Raw genomic sequence first — 23952 nt, 5'->3', positions numbered from 1 at the left:
ATGGCTCGGGCTTCGTCTTCCCGTCGCTCCACGGTGCTGCGCTTCCGGGGCTGCGCGCACTTTCGTCAGCGTCTAGTATGCGCTACTCTGAGCGGTCGACCATTGATCATCGAGGATATCCGTTCAGAAGACGAGAACCCTGGCCTCACAGCGTTCGAAGCGAGCCTATTGCGGCTACTGGACCGCGTGACAAGCGGTAGCCACTTGGAGATCAACGAGACGGGCACTAAGCTCAAGTTCCAACCAGGACTTGTACTAGGTGGCCGTATAACCCACGACTGCGGCACTGGACGCGCCGTCGGCTGGTTTCTCGAAGTTCTCGCAGCTCTCGCACCTTTTGCCAAGCTGCCACTGCACGCGACGCTGGACGGTGTGACCAATGACCATGTGGACAGTTCGGTGGACAGCTTTAAGGCAACAACACTGCCGCTGCTGCGGCATTTCGGACTGGAAGAAGGGCTGGATCTAGTGGTCAAGAAACGCGGCGCTCCGCCGCTTGGAGGTGGACAGGTTATCTTCCGGTGTCCGCTGGTTCGTCAGCTTAAGGCTATTCACCTGGTGGACGAAGGCTTCATCAAGCGTGTACGTGGCGTCGCGTACAGTACGCGCGTGTCCCCGCAGACGTCTAACCGCATCGTGGAGACCAGTCGCGGCCTCTTCAACAAGCTACTTCCTGACGTCTACATCTACTCAGACCACTACAAGGGCAACGAGTCCGGGCAATCTCCAGGGTTTGCACTGAGTTTAGTGGCCGAGACGACCACAGGAGTCTTCCTGGGTGCAGAGGCCGCTGCCGAGCCTGGAGACCTACCAGAAGATGTGGCTACACGAGCTTCGCACGCTATGTGCGAAGAGATTCAGAAAGGTGGATGCGTGGACTCGACCAACCAAGCTCTTGTGCTGTTGCTCATGGCTCTCGGACCAGAAGATGTCGCCAAGGTGCGTGTGGGAAAGCTCACGCCCTACAGTATCGAGTGTCTACGTCATCTACGCGACTTCTTCGGCGTCATATTCAAGATCAAACCCGACCCCGAGACCAAGACGGTGTTGCTCTCATGTCTGGGTGTGGGCTTCAAGAACTTGGCCAAGAAGGTCACCTAAGCTCAAGAGTTCTCATAGAAAAGAATGCATTTTAGATATGTATCTGTGTGGTTCAACTCCTAGACTTTATCTCATTTGCGACGCATTTTGGACGCCTTGACAGCTTCGCCGCCCGCAGCTCCCATCTTCATCGCAGGCTTGGGGACCGGCGTGGCTCCACCTCTTACGGACGGGTGAATTGCAGTTAAGTTTGCTGGTAGCTGGTCGCGAGCGCGACCTGGTTCACGGAGCTTGTGACGAGCAGCAAGTAGCCACTTCCTCGCTACTGCAGTAGACGCAGCGTTAAGTGCCACTGGCTGCCGCGTCCATTCAAAGCGATGTTGCATCGTTTCCTCTTCGTCGTCACTCACATCAAGTTGTTGACGACGCTTTCCACTCTTCCCGAACACACGATCTTGAGCTTTACGATACCATTTCTGCACTAGAGCATAGGACGCAGCGTTCAGCGGAGTAGCATTCAAGCCTTCGTCTCCCATGCCATCGTCACCACGGCCGATACCGCGTAGATCTCCAAGCTGACCGGTGGTTTTAAGGTGCACGATGCAGTTAAGACAGAGCGTTTGAAACTTCTGATGCTTGGAGAAGAAGGCTTTCCAGGCTGCAGCATCGAACTCTTCGGCGAGGTTCTGACTGTCGAACTTGTCGCCTAGCACTTCAATCGGAATGGACATTTCGACTTGAAGCTGACGACGAGAGAGGCACATTTCGCACTCACTCTTTCGAGCTGCTTGAATCAAAGGCTGGACAACCGTTTTTAGTCGTAGAATACGTCGAGCTCGAGCAAGCCAGAGGCGGATAATGGTGCGAGACGGCGCAGATAAAGTCACTGGACCAAAGCGAGGACGCCCGTCGTCGTCTTCTTCGTCGTCCGAGACTTGCGGGTTCAGACTGTCGAGGATCTTGGCGAATTGAGCTAAAAGATATGGTCTCGCACGACGTAAGGTACGTGGAGTGAGGACGGATGGCAGCTGGTTCACTAGCCACGACCGATTGTAGTTGAGGAACTTGTTGCGGAATGTATCGGATGTGATGCGTTGATTCATCATGTACGCTTCGTGTGACGCTCCTTTAATTTTCTCCAGTTCGCCCCAACGCGGTACACCGAACTCGTCATCTTCGTCAGGTGCGGCGAGCCACGCCGTGTTCTCGTGTTTGATTTTCCAGACCTCAAAGCGTACAGCTAAGAACATCACCAACGCACGCACGAACACTGAAACTGCAAGCACGAACGCGAGTAGCAGCGGCATAGCGGGGTCACCAAAGAGGTTGTAGCTCGCTCGGGCCATGATTTCAATACCCACGACGAAGAACAGAATCCCGGTGATGTGAATAGTGCACATCATGAAAAATTGTGACGAGAAGCACATTTGGTCCAGTGTACGCAGTCCTTCATCGATACATTCGTCCAGATTCGGCTCCATACCTTTCCAGCGCTTCTCGCGTTGCAAGAAGCGGTATCGACAATACACGAGGTAATCGTATAGTTTCCAGCCCTGGAAAATCTCGACTACGTTCAGCACGAATACCTCCGTCACGAGCTGGAATAGTAAGATAATGAGGGAATACCAGAGATAGATTTCCATATCCTTCTCACGAATATTGTACAGTATTGGAAGCTGAACTTCTTCACGGAAGAACATCATGATGAGTATCAGCACAGGCTGGTAAAACAGCGCCAGTCTCTCCATGGAGGCCATAGCGTAGAAGTCGATAATGGGTTCCACCGTTTCCGCGTCACTACTCTCTTCCGCTTTAGCTTCTTCCTTGCCTTTCGTTTTCTCCTTTTTCGTCGCCTCAGCATCCGTGACAACAGCAGTTGATCGTGTAAAGCTTCTGAATAATAGCAGTGTACCACGACCGATAATTTTCATTTTACCCCATACGTAACGCGCAATATCTTTGAAGAAATCCGTGATCGCTTCGATGACTGTATCGGCATATACACGCATCAATATCATCATACCGAAGTCGAGAGTATTACCCAGCACGAAATCTCCAAAGTCCGTGGCACCGAATGTCATGATTCCTCCAATGAGACTGAGAGCTGAGACCAGAGGAGCCATCAACAAGGCCTCTTTCAGCTGGGATTCGATCCAACCTTCCATGATTGCGTTGATGATCTCTTGAGCTACAATCACGTAGAACATGTAGTCTCCGAATGAGCTCCAGAACGAAAACTCGAGCATTAGAACAAGGAAGAGACCCAGCATAATCGACGCAAAGATCATATTCGCTCGCTTCCATTGAGTAGGCCACCAGATACTGCGCTCCTGGGCGTCACGGTCATTCTGCTCAGCCATGACCTTTTCGGAGATCGCGATCGGCTTAGGAAGGAAGATACGAGTACCCAGCACGATGAGGTAGAGGCCGAAGAAGAAGAAACACACGCCGATGCGTCCTTTTCGGGTTTCTGCTACCACTTCCGGGTTGATTTTGGTTTCGAGGAAGTGTCGGACGATATTGTCCATAAGCCAGTAGCCATTCGAGTTGAGGAATTGGTCACCGTTCAGTAGAAAGTAGAAGCTAAAGACCACAGAGAAAATAGGGAGCGAAGCCATTGCTACACCGACAGAAGGTGGTGGAGCGATCAAAGCGAACACAGTCCAAAATCGGAAACGCGGAGGTGACTGCAGATGCGACGTGATACGTACTACGATCCAGAAGATAAGAGCACCGACCGTCATCATCCCGCCTAGTACGAAAAAGAGTCCAACGAATACTTGTTTCTCGAATGCGAACTGAATAACGAGCTGGAAGTAGTTGAGAGGATGCAGATTGACACTAAATGTGTACGCTGTGTTGGAGGAGTCTCGATCATAGTTGTCGTAAATCAGAGTCGCCATAATGATACGCTTGACGTGAGAGTCGAGCTGGTAGTACGCAACGTCCAGCGTTACTGTTCGTGGGAAACACAAGGTGGAGCAATCTCCCTCTAGTGATTGAGCAGCAGAGTTGTCTACGGTGACAGGAATGAAGTAGTCCGAGCCGTACTCGTCCAAAATCTCGCTGTAATACTGACCACCTTGCAAATAGTCTGCCAGTGTGCCTGGTTCTCGCAGAAAGTAATACAGGACCGTTCCTTTCGACTGTTCAAACCAACGTGGCGTCACATCAGCTGTTGCCAACTCCTCTTCGTAATGACACTGGAGATTCATCATGCAAATATCCGCAGTCGGTTCTTGAGCGAAGTCTAGTGGCCCCACGTATCGAATATCATCTTGGTTCGGCAACGGTGGGAACTCTCGTCGCCACCACGTACGTCCATACTCTCCCGCTTCCGATGTCATAGCTGGTAGTTGGCATTGATCGCTCTCGAAGAGATCGAACAGGGGGATGTACGAATCGTACTCCATACAATTCGAAAAGAACGGCAGATAAGAGAGCAGCATCCTGTCAAACTTGAACAGATACTGGGTGCCAGTGGTATCTGACGGATCCAGATACATTTCTTGAAACGTTTCACGGTATTTTTCAACTTTTTCATGCGTCAAAGCCGCCGATCCGTAGGGCATCAACCAGTACGACGTGTCCGTAACAACATCTCTGTAGGGGTCAGTTACAAGCGGTATTTTAGCCGTACTGCTAACGTTGTGTGACAGCAAAACACGACCTCGCTCGTAGGCTTCGTATTTCGGCGGGAGATTGAGTGGAGGCGACGTATAATCTCCATCATTGCCCGAGTACGCAATGAGAAAAGTGTAATCGCGAGGAACCAGCTTCGCTTCGTACGAAATAGAGCGCGATAGAGGTCGCGTATCGGCTGTCACACCTTGTGTAGCGTTGCTTCGGGTCGGTGTTTTCAGCTTCACGATCGTCGAGTTGACGAAAAATGGAGCTACAGAAGCGTACAATCCGTAGATGACGTGAATTTCCACTTTGAACGTCACATCCTCCAGCGCTAGTAGCGTGACATTTAGCAGGTCATTCTTGTTGACTGCAGTGGAAAGGAACCACCGCGGAAGCTCAACGGGGCGGTGGCACGGAGACGTCTCAATATCCGGACCACTTGGGAGGACAATTCCTCGAGAATCACAAATTTGGTCTTCACAGGTGCTGTTCTTTACGAAAATGGCAATCTTGTAGTGTTCATCGTAGACTAAATCGTCAGGAAGATGACGGAAGTCAAACGATAATTTTGCCTTGCCGAGTCCTGTGAGAGCGAACCAGGCCTTGTCATTGTTCCGGAATCCTTCCTCGTTTTCCACTCTCTTTAGACACATTGATGTGAGGTGCTTCATGTTCAACGATGCCGCTTGTTTGGTCGAAATGATGTCGAATGTAGCCGTGGTGGTGGAAAAGTGGACGCCATAGTTAGAGACACTTACCTTCACGGTTTGAGAGAACAAAACTCCGGTCGCTCCAGTAGTATTCCCGACAAAAGGAGGTGCACGACACGCCACTCTAGTGCTGCTTCTGAAGAACGCTGGTGAAATCTGAGAGAACGGCGACCTTGGAAGCTGAAATTTACACACAAGACGACCAGTATTCTGGAAATTGCGACCGATCACAGTCAACAATACGCCACCGGCAGGAGCTATCTTCTGCGGACATACGCGAATAGTATCGACCGTGTCGTTTTTCCAGAACGGTAGAGAAGCCGATTCGTTCACTGGGTACACGACGCTCACAACTTCCACTTCTCCCGTGCGACTGATTTCGTTTGTGGAGTCGAAACTCACGCGAGTACCTTGGAAATCGTAGCTAAACTGTGGGTAGTACTGCTTCTCGGGTAGTTTGTCACAGATCGGCACTGCTCGAATACTACAATCCACTAACTCGTCCTCACTGGAGCTTGACCACGTGCCACTGGGACAGTTGATGTAGATACTACTACTATTCGCTGTACCGAGAGGACAGAACTTGCCATCCGGACATTTGCTTTTGTTCTTCTCGATCGTTTTCGTGCCACGTCCACAAATGTTCCCTTTCTCGCACACGTTAGCGTATTGTTGACGAATAGGAGTCGCAGAAGAGCAATAGTGGCCAGCAGGACACAAATGATCGAATTGAGCGCGTCGATTTGTCCCCTCGCCACAAACATACCCCGCAGCACACGGCAAACTTGACGCCATTGTGATCATACCCGAGCTACCGCACACTCGACCAGCGGGACAGATCTCACAGTTTGAAATATCAGTTAACCCCGTGTTAGGCGACCATGTTCCTTCCGGACAAGCTCGACACGTGATACTGTCCGCCAGTGACCGATAGAAGCCACGAGGACATAGCGACGGTATGTACGTGCCGTACCCTGGACAGCTATGACCAGCAGGACATATCTCACACTCCACAGTAGCCTTCAAAGGTGTGTACGTGCCAGGGAAGCACATTGTGGAGACTACAGATCCAGTTGTACCCGCAAAACTCCCCACTTGCGCTTGAATCGGAGCACTCGAGCCAGGAGGACAATAGTGACCGGCATAGCAGACGCCAGTACCAGATAGCGTGGGAGTCGCTTCTTCACAATACGTGCCTTCAGTGCAAACTTGAGGAGCTACCGCACCCTCCGGACGGCTGGGAACCCAGTCGATTGTAGAATTGTGAGCCACGCCGCCAAGACAATACGTGCCTTGTGGACAGGGTATTGGACGGAATGGGCTGGTATCGGACGGATCCAACGTTCGTGTACCCTCCCGACAGACGTATCCCGCTGGACACAGCAGAACTGGTGCAGCCAGACCAGTGGAAATACAGACAAACCCAGCAGGACACAATACTGGTTGCAACATCTTCGGTTGAGGACACACATGGCCACTTGGACAGAGCGTACAGTTCGACTGCTTCGATAACGGATTGTATGTGCCAGGGTAACAATCTCTCGGTCGTAGATTGCCGACTCCGGGACAATATTGACTAGCAGGACACACCACCGCATCGACATCGTTAGGACAGTAATGACCCGTTGGACATGGACCTTTTCCTTCTGGCGTTGAGGATCCACGGGGACAGAAGAAACCAGGATAACAGTTCTGTGGCGCGCTGTAGTTGTTCGTCTGGGCTTGCTGGACAGCGACTCCACGTCGACAAAACGTCCCAATCGGACACGAATACGGTCGTTCAGCAAGCAGAAGTGTGCTGTTTTCCACACATAACCGAAACTCACAGCTTCTTAAACTTGGAGGATGTTCAATACGACGACTTCCAATTGCAGGTGCAACGCGAGGGATCAACGCCCACGCTCGAGAATGCTCCACAAAAGCTGCGAGTTGAGTCTCCTTGTCAATCGCGTATTCAGAATTTGTGGTAAAGTCGCGGATATCTGCAGTTTTGGTCCCTTTTCGACAATAGTGACCCGACGGACATGGCTTCACAGGTGTACGCAGTCCGTGTTCATCACAAACCATTCCAGCACGACACAGCACAGGCTTTGACATGCCGTGATCAGGACAGAAATATCCAACAGGACACGGTAAGCACGTGACTTGGTTCTGTCTGGGTTGGAACGTCCCAGGAGCACATTGTGAGAAATTTGTGCCGCCGTGAGCTTCACAGGTTGTTCCGTTGGGACAAGCTTGGATGTTCCCGTTAGTACAGAAGTGTGAACTTGGGCAGGTCTGCAGATACGTATACTTGAGACCACTGTGCGTAAAGTCCACTTGGTTGTTCGTCAACTCCACCGCAACTGAGCCGTTTGAGCTTCTTAAATCGATTAATTGTCGTGGTGCAACACAAACCGCAGCCGAGTTCGAGAGGTATGTGGCAGGACTTAGGATTTCGCCAAACCGACAAGCCAAGAGAGTGTGATTCACGAAGTTTCTACCCTGGAAAAACACGGTGGTTCCTCCCTCTTTTAATCCTCTGGTTGGGGATAAGCGCGACACCGACATATCCTGGAGATATAGATACAAAGCGGAGCTGGTTGATGCGTCCAGTCCATTGTTCGTGACTCGCACAGTCACCTGGCCAGGGAAATCTCGTGGTACCGCACAGGTAATCATACTCGGGTTGACAAAAGTAGCAGGAGCTTTTACCGACCGGAAGAGGCATGCGAGGTTAACGGAGTTGATGAAGCCCGATCCGCGAACTGTCATGACCGTGTTCGCGTCAATACTGGGCCCTAAGTTGGGAATCAGTTCATGGATCACAATTTTCTTGACGTATTCAAAGAACAGGCTTGGTGTCGTGAAGTCAAGGCCATTGACACTCACTTGTACTGGTTGTTTACCAGGATATTTCACTCCAGGCGTGATACATTTCACCACATTTGATGCCAAGACGTTTCCGATAGAATCGATATTTCCAACTCGACAAGTTACCAAACCGTCATAGTTAATCTCGAGGTTGTACCATCGAACGAGAAGCTCAGTACCTCCAGATATACTCCCAAACTTCGAAGTAATCGATACCAAATCTGCGGCTGTCGTGTACGTGAAAAACACTGGATTAGGAGTAAATGTGGCGTTGTTATTCGTCACCGCAACTTGTACAACTGTCGTCATATCACGCTGAGGTGGAGAGATACAAACCACCTCACTAGACGACACATACTTCGCCACCTGGACTGCTTCGAGGTCTCCAAATTTGCACCGTAAGTACGAGCTTTTCCGGAAGTGCATTCCGTATATCGTCACTGCGGTTCCGCCATTTTGAGATCCATGAGTGGGAGAAATCGAGTCGACGAACGCGTCCGTGTACACCATGAGGCTAGTCGGACTATTTGAAAACACTTTACCGTCATTCGAAACCTGGAAAATGTATCGATTCGGTTGTAGCCGAGGCGTTGTGCAAATAATTTGTTCAGAAGAATGAAACCTCGCTCCAACGACAACCGATCCAACTCGACAAGCGAGCTCCAGAGTATTCGAGAAGTCAAGACCACGTACAGTAATCAGACCTCCAATAACAGGCGCTTCAGGTGGATCAACTGACACAATTGTCGGGATAGGGAGCAAGTCATTTTCATCCTCCATCAAGCTCAGTCTCCGCTTCGTAGCTTGTTCCGGGGTTCTGTACGTAAACAGAATTTCCTGAGAGGGGATATCAGCTCCGTGGTCCCATAGTTTGACAGCTACATCACCAAAGGAGACTTGCCTCGGCGATTCGCACTGAAGCAGATGGGGGCTCAACACAGAGGCAGACGTGTATACATCACCAAAGCGACAGTGCGATACAGTGTTTAGTCGAGAGCCAACGAAGGATACCAGTTCTCCACCGTCCATATCTCCGATTAGCGGGTCTACTGATGCGATGATAGGAGGCTTGACGAGCTCAATAACAGCGAAAGTATCGGACTTGAGCTTTCCGTCATTTGAAATGTATACGTTGTAGAATCCAGGCGTTAGAATCGGAGTTGAACAGTGGACTTTAGAGGAAGATTCGAAGCTTGCAGGGACAGCTACGTGGTCGAAGAAACAGCTTAGATTGGCACTGTTCCGAGCATTCTCGGTGCTGACAGTGACTTTGCCGCCTTTAATTGAAGGCAGCCGGACTGGTGACACGGACTTCACCTCTTCCGCTGCAACGTACGTGAAGAATACGGGACTCGTAGAATAGTCCTGATTGTTGTCAGCTACAACGACTTGACATCGCTGTGGACTGCTCTGTGCAGGACTCGTACATTTCATCTCAGTATCCGACAGCACCTCAGAGGTAGTGGCTGGTGTAGACCCGAAGTAGCAAGTTGATTCATTCACTTTGAAGTTTTCTCCTTGTAACAGAACCGTCGTCCCACCCAATCGCGTTCCAATATTTGGAGACACTTGAAGAATTGAAGGTGGAAGTTGAAAGGTGAAAGTCTGCAGAGCACCGCTATTCATGCAATCTTGGCCGTTCATGCTGACTCGAAACAAAGCAGGTTTCGCCTGCCGAAAAGGGGTGAAACACTCGATCATCGACGAATTGATAAATGTAGCTGGGACTTGAGTATCATCGAAGCAGCAAGACAGCTGACGTGTGAGCGTGAAGTGCCAGCCTGTAATCGTAACTTTTGTGCCGCCGCGATACGTCCCTGTTACTGGATGTATTTTTTCTAAACCGATAGGGTGGTGTACTTCCAGTACCAGCGACTGGCGTGAGACTTCCACACCGTATGATTTGATACTAACTTCGACAGACCCGACGTGATTTACGGGTGGAGATATACAGCTCAGTCTGTCATCGCTTACGAATTGTGCAGGAACGCATGTCGAGTTCAGTGCAGATGTACCAAAACAGCACTCGAGCTCTGCGTCTCGTCTGAAATTGGTACCAAATATTACGAGCTTGCACCCACCAGTATTATCACACAACCATGGCTCCAATGCATTCAGGACAACGTCGTCGTTATACAAGAACTCCAGATATCGTAGTCGAGTACTCGATATTCCATTCACAAACACAGATAAAAACCCTTGTCCAGAATGCTTGGCTGAAGGAGCTGTACAACTAACTTCTTTGGGTGATTCGTACACGGCAGTTGTCGCGCTAATAACCTCATTGTCTTGTGAAAATTGACAAAGTATTGTCGTAGTGTTCACGAATGGACCCCCATTGATGCGGACAGAATACCCTCCAAGCAAAGGTCCAGCACTGGGCGATACTGTATACACCGATGGAAGACGAAGATATTTAAAATCTGTCGTAGCTAACGTGAAATCCTGCCCATTCAGCGAAATTGAGAGACTTTCTTTGCCTACTGGGTGAGGAGGGCTCTCACATGAAATTGTCGAGTCATTCCAGAATGTTGCAAGAGTTCGAATATTGCCAAAGCGACATTCTAATCCAGGCGAGGAGCGTAAGTGGCGCCCATGAAGAAACACTGTTGTACCACCGTCAATGTCACCAAATATTGGCGAAACATCGTCAATTGTGACGTCGAGAACGTACTCGAATTGCATCCCGAGTGTGATAAAATCCTGTCCATTTAATGCCAAGAGTATCGGAACCCGCTGTGAGCCAGCCCCAGCCACTGATAGTTTAGCGGGAGAAGGTGGAGTCACGCACTCAACCACAGTGGCGTTTAATAGCCACCCCTGTGTACAGTGATGTCGATCTCCAAAGCAGCACTGTGTCAGCTTCGATGAGTACAAGTTAAGTCCAATGATTTGGACCAATGTTCCACCGGACGCTGGACCGGACGCTGGAGTGATCAGGTGAATTTGAGGTGATGGCATGTACGTATACAGCACGCCATTTTGAGTGAAATCCACGCCATCGTTTAGAGATATCTCAACCGGTACTTCCTCGGCGTTGCGATTAGTTGGTGCGTTGCACTTTAGCTCCGAGTTCGACTGGACGTACGCTTGAACACTAGTTTCTCCAAATCGACATAAAGGAGAGACAGAATAAAAGCCCTCCCCGATCACTGTAACCATCGTCGACGCGTCCATCGAACCTCTTGTTGGGGATATCTTGAATATTTGTGGCTTCGGCTGGTAGCTAAAAGTCTGATTCGTTGAGGCAAAGTCACGGCCATTGACGGAGAGATAGACAGCAACTTCTCCAGTTTTAAACGCGAACGAAGGGCTGATACAAATTAACTCCTCGTCACTCACAGCTGTGGCGTTGACAGGCTCCGTGTTGTGACCGAATCGACACCAATATCTGACGTCTTTGTCGAAAGGCTTCCCACTAATGGACACAGCAGTTCCACCTCCAGTACTTCCAGATGAAGGGTATATTTCAGCTACATCAAACAGGGTACGGAAACGAATCATCGCTGAGCGACTGGCGTACACAAAGTCGACGCCGTTATTGGTCACCCCGAACTGGACGTTACCAACCGATGTGTTTGTTGGCGGAGATGAGCACTTTATATGCACGGTTGATACCCAGATTGCTTGCACTATTTGCCCGGTATTCTTTCGATCTCCACTAAAACTGCACCCGAGCATTGGCGAGTGCATAAATCCACGACCATAGACATCAAACAGTGTTGTCATTTTCTCGAGTGCTTCCATTGGTGACACCATCAACACAATTGGTTCTTTCGTGTACGTGAAGGCACTCAAAAGGGTTCCGGATAATCGTCGCGTCACTGACCAAATTTTAACACCAACCTTGCCAATTTCTAAGACATTGGGGCTTGTGCAGATGATCTCTGTTGACGAAATCACAACTGCATACGCATCGCTGTTATAGTCTCCAAACCTGCACAAGATCGTCTCGTTCACGGCAAATTCGCCACCGTAAAAGTGCACAGCAGTGCCACCTGATACTGCACCGTTAGTAGGAGAAATGTTCTCGATCTTGAAATTTAGAAAGTACTCGAATAATTCAGTTGCAGGCAGAAAATCAACCTCGTTGAACGATATTGCAAGAGATACTCGTGTTGGAGTACGTGACATAGGGATACGACATCGAACTTGAGTCGTACTTACAAAGGATCCTTGAGAACATAGAGAGCCGAATCGACAATCGATGCGTCGGAAAGGAGCAAAGTTCTTTCCTGTAATAGTCACGTAGTCGACGATGTCTTCATTGGAAGCCGAGGACATGTACACACCTCTTGATTTTGGACTGTAGTCAAATATTTCCGGCGTATGAAGTACGTCTACTTCCACGCTGTTCATCGAGTACTCGATGCCATCATTAAAGAGTCTGACGACAAGCACACCTGTCCGTAGTGATCGTGCTGGAGGTGTCAGACATGATATCGTATCCCTAGACACAAATCTTCCCATCGTAGTGACGTTCAGACTATCGAATTTGCACTGCCACTCACGAGACGGGAACACGTCAAGACATTCGAGCTTGATTCGATCAGTTTGAAAAGGAATTATCGCGTTCGGAGCAACTTCAGTCAGTACCACGGGCGCAAAAACAGTGAAGCTAAAGCCGGTCTCGAAATATGCCCCTCCACTTATACTTAACCCAATTGGCAGCACTTTTGATTTCTCCATAGATTTAGATGAACCAATTCTCATCGTACACTTAAGTTCATGACTTGAAACAATCGTCGCTGGAATATTTCCAGTATTTGTTCCAAACCGGCAGGTTGTTGCCATGTCTGGGACGAATCCAGTGCCAAAAATCCGAACAGAATGACTCTGGTTGTACATCCCACTCGAAGGCTCTACCCGTTGAATAAGTGGTGTGCTGATATACGAGAATGTCACGTTATCGTCGTCCGTGTCGGACGTGGAAAATATTCCCAACGAGACGGACAACGACACTTTATTTGCTGCCTTGAACATGGGAGGACTAACGCAGGTAACGCAGGAGTTGTTCACGTAGTGAGCAGGCACAGAAACTTCCCCAAATCGACATCGCAGCTCATGACGATTCACAAATCCCTTACCACGAACATGAACTTGCGTTCCACCACGTGTAAGACCAATCAGAGGAGAAGCACTCGCAATTTCCATGGCACCAATAAAGATGAAGCTGTGCGCTTTAACGGTGTGGATAGCTCCTGATTCATCCACTATCACAACCGCCAATTCAACTGATCCAGCTGCGTGCGAAGGCGTCTCGCACTCGGCATACTTTGTGTTTACCACCGTAACAATCTCTCGGATACTTTTATCGAATACGCAGTACAACCGAGCCCGAGGATTCCAGTTTTTACCTTCAATCCGGATAACCTCACTACCTCGGAATGATCCAAACAAAGGCGCCACTTTCAGTATCTGAGTCAGTGGAGTCAACTCGATATGTTTCCCTGTGTGAATAAAGGTCTGGTTGTTAACAGACAGTAAGATATCACAACCGGCCGAGCAACCCTCTGCAGTTGCATCTGTCTTAAACACTTGGCAAGATCTATTCAGCATTTCTCCAGCAATTCCCATGACATCATTCTTCTCCATACCGTGCTCAAAGTTGTCAAGCCTTAAGAAATGAGGAGACAAAATATTTGGAAAGCTTCCGCAAAGCTGAATACGTTGGAAACCTTTTCCAATGTCAGGGATAACCTCGACCGATGTAATCTGTGGTGCTAAAGTGTACTTCAATTCAAACGTCTCTGCAGAATACTTTTCAGCTCCACTAACCACGGAAACGTTCACCCAAGAAGCACTAGCAAGAGACATCGATGGCGGGACAACGCACGTTATCATGCCGCTATGTAGCTCAGCATTCGACCATAATGTTCCGAACACACAGCCAAGAGATGGTGCGAAAAACAAGTTCAGACCTGTGAGCTCAACCACAGCGCCACCATGCACACTATCAAACTGTGGGGTCATGTTTAGCAGCATGGGCTTGGCCTTAACAGTCAGTAAGAGACCAGTGGACACGGCAGTATCTCCATTCAAACTAATGCCGATTGATTCCAGACTTGGCTTTAATCGAGGAAGCGAGCAGCGAATCTCCTCAGTACTTATGTAAACCAATTCGTGCCGAACACTTGGAGAAGAATTGTAGCTGCAATATCCAGCACCAGAGTCGAGAAATCCCACGCCAAATATTGTCACGAATCCGCCAGTATACTCGCTGACGATAGCTGGACTAACAGCTATAAAATCCGGTTCTTCTGTGTAGTGAAATGAATAAGGCAACTGCAAAATATCTTTTGGACTGAAGAATAATCCCATCTCAGCGGCCGTAATGTCCCTGACAGGTGGTGAAGTACAAGCCATTTCATTGTCGCTCATAAAGCGCACAGGGGCAAACCCGATCTCGCCGAAAGAGCAGGAAAGAGCAGCGTTGGCTCGGACCAGCGAGCTGGAGAAATTCCCCTTGAGTACAACGTTTGTACCACCTGAAAACGCTCCAAACTGAGGATCCATAGACAAGATACTTGGCAAAGAAAACGCATCAAACCAAAGTGGCGTCACCACTTCCCACTCTTCGCCTTTGGATCGAACAGTGAAGTTGTTTCGGCCAGGTATAGTGAGACTAGGAGAGATACACTCGAGCTCTTGACTTGATATGAACGATGCGTACACCAAGATGTCCCCGAAAACGCATTCTATCGAATGCGAGTATTTCATTCTGAATCCATGCACCACAACGGCAGTGCCACCTCTTATCCAACCTGACGTGGGCTCGATAAAGCGTATCGACGGTATAGGTTCGTACGTTCGAGGTGGCTTGGGATCCATCATGATGTCAACGGACTCGACCTTACCCTCAGAACCGTCAAGTGTCATTTGGACGTCACTAATATCAGGTAGTGAAACATACGTGAACATGAAATACTCCTCCAGAATATTTCTATCTCCGATCAAAAAGTGAATAGGAACAGTCATGGCACGAGAAGCCGGAGTGCGACAGCGAATCAAGGTCGTGTTCACAAACGTTGCAGTCAACGTTTCACCTTGAATACGGCACTTCAAATCGAGATCCTTCGAAAATCCTTGACCAGCTATGTCCACAATTGTGTCACCGCTCGTACCGCCACTATCCGGGGAGATGGAGTGGATTATGATCTCAGGTTTGTACTCGAAAGGTAACAGCACCTGTGGAGACCGCAGCGAAGTCTTTGGTAGTACCTGAAAACCCCCCATTGTTGGCATGTGAGATGGCGCTTTGCATTTCACCATTGCCTCGGAGACATATTCCGCGTTAAACGAGATCCAACCTTGATCCTTCAAGCCACGAAATGCACATTTCAGACGCATCCAGCGCTGGAAACCTTTGCCAGAAACTGTAAGCTCCAATTTGCGAGTGGAGAGTGCAAATGGAGGATTAACTTTCTCCACCTGGATAGGCACGTGAGCGGTAAGCAATGTTCGAATCGACATATAGTCGCGTCCATTTGGCGAGAGCAGCACCGAGTACGATCCAGGCTTTAATCTCGGCACGTGACAGCTCAATATTTCTGTATCGTTCGAGCTCTCAAGGACTCCATTCAGTTCCGAACCCACCCCCACAAACTTACAGCCTCGGTTTTCGTAGCTGCGCCACGATGCATTCACTTCAATATCAAGAGAATACCCTCCAAGTGTCGAGCCGAAGTCTGGCTCCAAAGTAGCCGTCTCGGAGATACTGTCGACTAGCGTGAAAGGGGATTGGTAGAGTATCTCTGTGCGTCCTTCGAAAGCTTCAAGAGCTACAAACAACTCAACTTGACCAGCCATCCAGTTCCGACGAGTTGAACATCTTAGCCGGTATGGTGAGATGAAAGAGGCCTGCACACGCATCGTTGGGGAGCCGAAAGCGCAGTAAATGATGTCTTCTTGAGCAAAATTGGTTCCAAACAAGTCGACGTCAAATGTACCTCCAGCAGGAACGATATTTGGCTTTGAGCTCTCAATTCGAGGTGGACTGGCGTACTGTATTTGGAAAGCTCCCAGCAGCTCCGAAACACCAGCACATGTGATTTCAAGTGTATAGTTCCCTGGTATACCGACTGGAAGCATGCACTGCATCGCGCTTTCTGACTTTACGACACCGATAATGGTTTCCTGACCAATATGGCAAGCCAGATCCATGAAAGGATCAAATCCAAAACCATACAGAGTGATCAGCTGACTTTGTCCTGATCGTACCACAGCAGTCGATAGCCTAATATCTGAGCTTGGACATTCGGTATTTCTCAAAACATCTTGTCGTAGTAGTAATTCTCCATGAAGTTTTAAAGATACTGTCTTGGGCCGGCTTTGATGCGAAAGTGGATCGAGAATACACTCCATTCCACGTGATGTCACGTTTCGTACAAGTCCTGACGACTCGCTATCGAACTGACATTCGTACTCGTCGAGTGACGAGATGTTTGTGCCTTCAATTCTAGCACTCCATCGTCCGTCGTGAAGTTGCTTTAACGATCGGACATACAGTCCGCTTGGCAACCCATAAAACTCGACGTCTACCGTGTTACCACTTATTTCGACGCCGTTTAAGCTGACTCCAAGTGACAAAACGCCAGCAGTGAGTAGTGTGGGAGTAATGCAGTTCACCACCGAGTTATTCACACTGATAGCCGGGGTCTTAACGTCTCCAAACACACATTTCATGTTCGCAAATTCCCGCAGATTCGTTCCATACACAGCAATTGCAACGCCACCTACTGCAGCAGAGCGATTCGGATATGCTTCAAACAGCATCGGCGTCGCGAATGCCTCAATCTCCAGCTTGTTTTCAGACCAAGAAAAGCCATCCTGACTGAGTCTGAGTGACGTGCGTCCGGGCCGCATGGGTGGCGTCTTGCAACGCATTTGAACGTCTGATAAAGCCAATCCCTCCACTACGATGTGGCCAAACAAACAGCGAAGAGACTTCGCGCCTGGGACAATATTTAAGGCCGAGATGATAGTCCCCGTTCCCCCCCTTTCATCGAATTGAAAGGGTAATATTTCAATTGGTTGAATCGCTGGGATGACACGAATCTTTTGGTGCGTAGCAATTTGATCGCGGCTGGTTCCAGCTAATACAAGTGTCAACTCAAATATTCCTGTGGAACTAGCATCAAAGCTACACAAAACATCATCGCGGTCACGGTACAAAGGAGACGAAGGCTGATTCGAGAAATGACAACCGACTAACTCTGTCACGTTTAGCCCTGATCCAATCACCGTCACATTTGTTAAGTCAGTTGTCTGCGATATCACCGAAGGCACAATATCAGTCACGATGGGCCCTGATCCATACTCAAAGCTAACGTCGACATCGTCTTCAACGTGCGCTAATGTACTGTACACACGAGCGTTGATTTCCACGACTCTACCTATTTTTCCAGACGGTGCGATACAGTCAACAGCAGACGCATTAATTACCCGGGCAGCAAGACTATATTCTCCAAATACGCACTCGATCCCTTCGTAACTTCCAAATACACCAGTTAAAATGACAATTGTACCACCCAAAAACGATCCTCGGTGAGGTGAAACAGCAGCAATTGACATCCTAGGCAGTATCTCGTACCTTCCTGATGACTTCGAGAAGTCGACGCCGTTATTTGATACCCGAACTACTTTTGCTCCCAACTGAGTAAACGGTACAACGCACTCGATTTCCAATGGTGATATGAAATCCGTTGCAGGCGCTTGGACATCGTCGAAAATACATGTTAAATTCGTCGAATCAACGAAATTATCACCGATCACACGGATTTTTCTCTCAGTATTTTCAGTTTGGATACCACGAGACGGATAGATTCGAAACACTTGCTCGGGTCGAATAGCCTCAAAGTGCACGAAGTTGCTAGAAATTCGACTTCCACCTTCGACAATCAGCTCTAAAGTATGCAATCCAACAGTCATCGACGGTGTCGTACACCAAATCGTTTCTTGGCTAATCATCCTGGGTATCACAGTAATTTCTCCACTGAACAAGCACTTGATATCAAGCTCCGGTAGGATATTCATTCCATCGACTCCTACTTGAGTCCTTCCGTCTGCAGGACCAAATGCTGGATACGCCTTAATGATAGAAATTGGAGCAAAGAACTTGAACGGCTGCACCGACGACTCCATACCACCGATTGTAATCCACATATCTACAGTCAGGGTGCTGTTCGAAATCCTCATAGTTGGAGTTAAGCACATTAGTCTACTGCTCGATACCACTGCAGCTTCAACGACATTGGTTTGACCAAAATGACACAGCGGTTGGATGGTTTTAGGGAAGCCGGATCCTTCAATGGTGACTAGAACGCCTCCACTTGTCGTACTTAAAGAGGGTGTAACACGACTTACCAGTACTGGACTACGGACCCATATCTGGAAGCTGTTCCTCGACACTTGGACACCATTCTGAGATAGCGTGACCTGACAAGAACCGACTGGAAGAGGTGACGCTGATAGCTCGCATTGAGCTATACCCTCTGTAGATAATGTGACCACACCTGTGTGGATGGTTCTACCGTCCTTGCTTGTGCAGGTGAAGCTGCATTTTGTACTATCTGATGCGAACTTAAATGTGCCTTGCATTTCAAAGACCATACTTGCCTTGGGTGCTGATACTTGCGGTAGTATCTTCGAGATCACGGACATTTCGAGTAGCTCAACGTAGACTCTTGCTACCGTTGTGGCTGAACTGTTGGCCAACGTCAAGATTTCCAACGCAACAACTGTTGAGAACATTCTCTTCGGTATGATGGGGACAGGACACGTGACACTTGTTGCATTTTGTACAACAACATGTAGATAATTCCTTGTGAGATCTCCATAATAACAGCCATATTCCAACTCGGAGTAGAAGTTTGCTCCTACCACCACAATGAATTTCGGTTGGCTGATACCAACGACAATAACTGGAGGGATAAGCGCATCTATTCGTGCTGTTTTCAGCACCTCGAACACGATACCAGTCGATATTCGTCCAATCACATCGGAAGATAACGTAACGGGAACCAGTCCAGTAGAGTAAGGTGGGGTTCGACATATCGCACTCGATTCGTTAAACACTTCGAGTTGAGCGCAGGCATCATCAAAGCAGCAGGACATATCTGAAGTGAAGTGTCGGCCTTTAAATGTGATTGTCGTGTCCCCTTCTGAAGGACCTCGGGTAGGCGTAATTAGTGATACCAACGGAAGATCAACCAGTTCGATAGATTCGTCTGCGAAGACTGTTTTCACGCCATTCTGCGCAATTCCAAGTGTATAGTATCCAGGAGAAATAGCATAAGGGAGAGCACAAATGCTTTCAAAAGGGGACTTCCATGTTGCGCGGAAAACAATTTCGGAGCCGTTCGAAAGCGTCGGAAGCATAACACAATTGGCTTCAGTTCTAAGCACGAAAGGCCCTCCTCGGACTAAAATGCTGATAGGAAGACCCACAACAGCACGATTTGGTTCCACCGAAGACATAACAATGTCTGGAATATATCGATAGAGAAGGACATTACTTTGGGTCATACTGGACTTGAGTTCAAGCGAAACGGGGAGCTCTCTCGAATTGTCTTGCGTCCACTGAGGTGCCTCACAGCTAACGCAAGACTGATTAACTATTCTACCTTCGACACGATGTTGCCAATCAGCCCAGCCAAAAATGCATTCGTAAGGCCCCTCCAGGAAATTATTTCCGAAAAGTAAGATTCTCGTATTTTCTCGGACAGACCCACATGTTGGTGACAATCGAGAGATATGCAGCGAATATGCTGCTTCTACCATCACAGAAGCTTCTGTTGAAAACAGCACACCGTCATTCGATACTGATACATTCAACTCGTGGCTTTGAGAATGAGTCCGATATGAAGAGCAAATAATTGTATCAGATTCCACCATTCGTGCAGCAGCCACTTCAAGCCCAATTCGGCACACCAGCGTCTCCTCGTTAGCAAAATAAGATCCTCTTACTACCAAGTGTAGGATGGCTCGATCATTCCCATTGTAGCTCGCGTATACACTGGCAATCTCAGGAACAGCAACGTATTGAAATCGGAGCATCCCACCACTGTTCTCTGCTACTCTCTCAGTGTCGTTTCCGTCCGAGTATACAATATCAAAATCCACTTGCTGCTTCGTAAGTGAACTGGCTGTAAACAGTGGAGTGGTGCACAATAATCGGTTATCATACATTGCTAGCGGAGACACGAAAAGTTCTCCAAATCTGCATCGTAAATTTGACGCAAGCAAAAAGTTCTCTCCATTTACGGACACAACGTCACCACCGGTAAAGCTTCCAGTAGTTGGAAATATTGTCCAGACCTTGGGAGGATCCACGAAAAGAAACCATGTTTTTTGCTCGATAAAGTGCCCGACCTCTGTCTTTAATGAGACCGTCACTAGTCCTGTTTCATTCATCGTCGGTAGGGCTATCATCCAAGGCGCTCGTTTGTCAGCTCGATACACCCGTGAGCACCACAATTCACTGAAACAGCACTGCCAGTTTAAGGAATCAGTGTCAAATCCAGTTGTTTCAAGCTGCACAATGTCCCCGCCTTGTGTTGAGCCGATACTTGGGCGTAGCCTCCACCACGTATCACCATCAGTACTATTGCTTCGGACTACAATATCGTCGCTTGTACTAACTTTTCCACTGTTTGGCGACCACAAGCTAACTTGTGTCAGCTCATTGCCCATATTCCATGGCGGTGTCGCACAGTTTATCAGCGTCGAGTTCACAACTTGAGCTGGTGTTGCCACCGACTTGTCGAATGACTGAAATCTGCAAAGAAGATCCACGCTAGGGTCAAAATTATGGCCGATCAATGCCAGCGAATGCTGCAAGTCGAAACCAGCACTAGGCACAAACGGAGCAATGACGCGTACTTCAGGCGGAGGAAGCAAAGTGACATTAAATCCAGTCTCGATCATTTCATCGCCGTTGATTGTAAGTAGCACGCGTGCATCAGCTGAACTAGAGACGGATCTTTTCATCATCTCGTGCGGCCGTGAGCAAGTTACCAGCCCCTCTGAAAGCCATTGAGCCGATAAGAGAATGTCGCTGTCTTCAGTGCGCAAAACACATGCCAGCTTGTCGGAACCAACGAAATAGTGACCATACACAGAGATAGTGAAGGCCAGCGACAGCAACACCCGCTGTGGGAGAACGTTGGTTATGTGGGGAACCGGCACGAACCGGAAAGCTACTTCGGTGGAATTAACTAGACCATATTTCGCTGTTCCCAGTACAATTTTCAGCACACTAGTCCCCGGTTTCGTAGCAGGTGTAACACATTGTAGCACTGTTGCATTTATAGCCACTCCAGACGAGCACGTATCCATATCATAGCAGCAGCGAACACCTTCCACGTTTTGTATGTCCATCGGATCACGTGTGAAGATTGTGATTAAGGTCCCACCAGCTGAACTAGCACTGTTCGGCTGAACACGCTCAATTACGGGTGTGCTTTGACATGAAACGAAGAGATTTCCATCCGCAACTAGCCCGTCATATCCAGAAACAGTGACTTCTAGCGTTGTAGTATTTGAGATGAATGGTGGGTGACACGTTATCTCGCTGTCGCTTACAAATGATGCGGGTACTGCGATCTGATCGAAGAAGCATGCCATCCGAGAGTTATTTGAAAACCCAGTTCCAGACACATGCAGTTTCGCCATTTTCCCACACGAGAAAAACTTCGGCACTACGGAATGCACCGTGAAATTGGAGGCAATCTCCATCGGCAGCTCTGCACTCCACTCCTGTCCATTAAGACTGACCGCAACTGTTGCATTCTGGGCCTCACCAAGAAGATATGGTGAGATACGACAGAGTAGCTCGGTTGAGGAAACCCAAACTCCCATCTCTGCAGCAGAATTAACTCGACATTGCCATGATGAAGACGGCGGCAGGTGACTTCCGAAAACACGTAGCACTCCTTTGTAATTACTCGGAATCGTCTGTAGAGACAATGCTGTTATCTGGATAGCTTGTGCGTATCGGAATTTCCGCTGCATATCGACTCGAAAGTTGCCATCGACGTCTGATATACTTAAGGTTACAACCCCTCGCTCGTGTGAGTCTGGAGGTGTGATGCACGACACGTGGGTAGCGTTTTGCCACTCCGCTAGTACCACGATTTTTTTATCAAAGATGCACATAAGCTCCATTTGCTCGCAAAAGTCGTCACCTTTTAATTGGAGCACAGTTCCACCCTTCGCAGAGCCCATCAGCGGCCCGAACGAATAGACCGAGGGTGCTCGTACATAGCGAAAGAATCGCTCGTTACTATTCGATGCGACAAAATCAACTTCGTTAGCAGTGATAGTAACTGGGACCTCCATTGCGAAATCAGAAATGGGCGACAAACATTCGACAACTGATCCATTAGTCGTGCCGGGCGTCATTATACCTCCAAATGCACACAGATACTCCGTTAACAGGATATCTGCTGACTCCACTTCCACTCGAACTAGGTTGTTTGCACCAATAATTCCAACAGTAGGGAAAATTGATGTCACCACCAGATCCGGGACAAAGTGCAGCTCCATTTGATCAATCACAGTGAAATTGTCGACTGCAACCGAGAAAAGTAAATTAGCTGGTGGCGTGAATACGTCAGCTGGGACGCCGCACTGTGCTGAAGTAAGGGAAGTAATAATTGCAGCGGTACTAGCTGGAGAGGTCTCATTACCGCTTCGGAACGTACACTCCACACGTCCAGCAGACGACAATCTGTCCATCTGAATCGTAATTATTGTGTTCCGGAACACGATTCCATTCGATGGAGAAACTGAAACTGTGTCTGAGTACGCGTACACTTCAACCATTACCGCATTTTCAGACATGACAATGCCATCGTCACTCACTAAACGAAGCGAAACAATAGTTTCCGTGTGTGGTGGACACACACAAACAATGGAGCGATCTGAAGAGATCTCAGCCGGAACAGTTATTGAGCCGAACAAGCAACTTAGGCCTTCCATCACGTGATCACTTGTGGTCACACGAACTCTAACTCCACCTGAACTGCTAACGCGCGATGGCGTAACAGCATCGATTCTGATTGGCGTAACAAATGTAAACGACGCTGTGCTGTGGACAGAGTGTGTTCGGGTTTTGCCAATCAAAATTTCCACAGGTACGGTCAGCGCTTTAAATGTTGCTGGACTGTGACACGAAAGCGCAGTGTCGTTCAATGCAAAAGCAGGTACATACGTTCGTCCGATGTGGCAGTATAATATAGTGAGCCTCAGCACGTCCAGCAAACGCGTACTATCAGTGACAACCGTAACTTCTGTCCCTCCAGTTATTAATCCCACGGAAGGCGTCACACGCAGTATCTCGATAGGCTGCAATACCGCGAGTCCATACGTGGCCAGGACACGATTTGTGGACGGACGAACACTTTCCAATTGCAGAACTTGATGCGAAGAATCATTCGCCAGCACAAATGGGACAGCACATTCGCCTAAAGTTGGTGACTTCACTGTCAACCACGTCCACCCTGACCCAACAAAATTGCACCGAAGCTCGTGGAAAACCATCATTCCGCGGCCTTCGACTGCAAGAGGCAGATTTCCGATCCGTAAGAGAACGAGAGGATTTACTGACATAATCGACGGAAGAGGAGCATAGCGAAGCAGGTGCGGCGAATCAATACGCTGCTTGCTCTCCACATTGAGCGATACATAAAGTCCAATCCAAGCGCCAGGTTGTGTGATA

At 48.6% G+C, this 23952-nt stretch overlaps 4 protein-coding genes across 4 annotated transcripts; 1 reads left to right on the top strand and 3 right to left on the bottom strand.

Annotated features, from left to right (window-relative positions):
• PITG_05445 (RNA 3'-terminal phosphate cyclase, putative) lies at nucleotides 1-1101 on the top strand (the record flags this gene model as incomplete). Its single annotated transcript, XM_002999042.1, has 1 exon — nucleotides 1-1101. One exon carries the CDS (start codon nucleotides 1-3, stop codon nucleotides 1099-1101), a length of 1101 nt encoding a protein of 366 aa, XP_002999088.1.
• A 71-nt stretch (nucleotides 1102-1172) lies between these two features.
• PITG_05444 (uncharacterized protein) lies at nucleotides 1173-13385 on the bottom strand (the record flags this gene model as incomplete). Its single annotated transcript, XM_002999041.1, has 2 exons — nucleotides 1173-2843; nucleotides 2910-13385. 2 exons carry the CDS (start codon nucleotides 13383-13385, stop codon nucleotides 1173-1175), a joined length of 12147 nt encoding a protein of 4048 aa, XP_002999087.1.
• Nucleotides 13386-15648: 2263 nt separating this feature from the next.
• On the bottom strand, nucleotides 15649-16394 carry PITG_05443 (uncharacterized protein; the record flags this gene model as incomplete). Its single annotated transcript, XM_002999040.1, has 2 exons — nucleotides 15649-15662; nucleotides 15842-16394. 2 exons carry the CDS (start codon nucleotides 16392-16394, stop codon nucleotides 15649-15651), a joined length of 567 nt encoding a protein of 188 aa, XP_002999086.1.
• A 404-nt stretch (nucleotides 16395-16798) lies between these two features.
• On the bottom strand, nucleotides 16799-18161 carry PITG_05442 (uncharacterized protein; the record flags this gene model as incomplete). The annotated part of the gene is made up of 3 exons (XM_002999039.1): nucleotides 16799-16807; nucleotides 16860-17620; nucleotides 17690-18161. 3 exons carry the CDS (start codon nucleotides 18159-18161, stop codon nucleotides 16799-16801), a joined length of 1242 nt encoding a protein of 413 aa, XP_002999085.1.
• Between the last annotated feature and the right edge of the window lie 5791 nt (nucleotides 18162-23952).

The sequence above is a fragment of the Phytophthora infestans genome, genomic scaffold, assembly GCF_000142945.1.
Source record: "Phytophthora infestans T30-4 supercont1.7 genomic scaffold, whole genome shotgun sequence".
Taxonomy (NCBI): Eukaryota; Oomycota; class Peronosporomycetes; order Peronosporales; family Peronosporaceae; genus Phytophthora; species Phytophthora infestans.
This window is presented reverse-complemented; position numbering and strand designations above follow the sequence as displayed.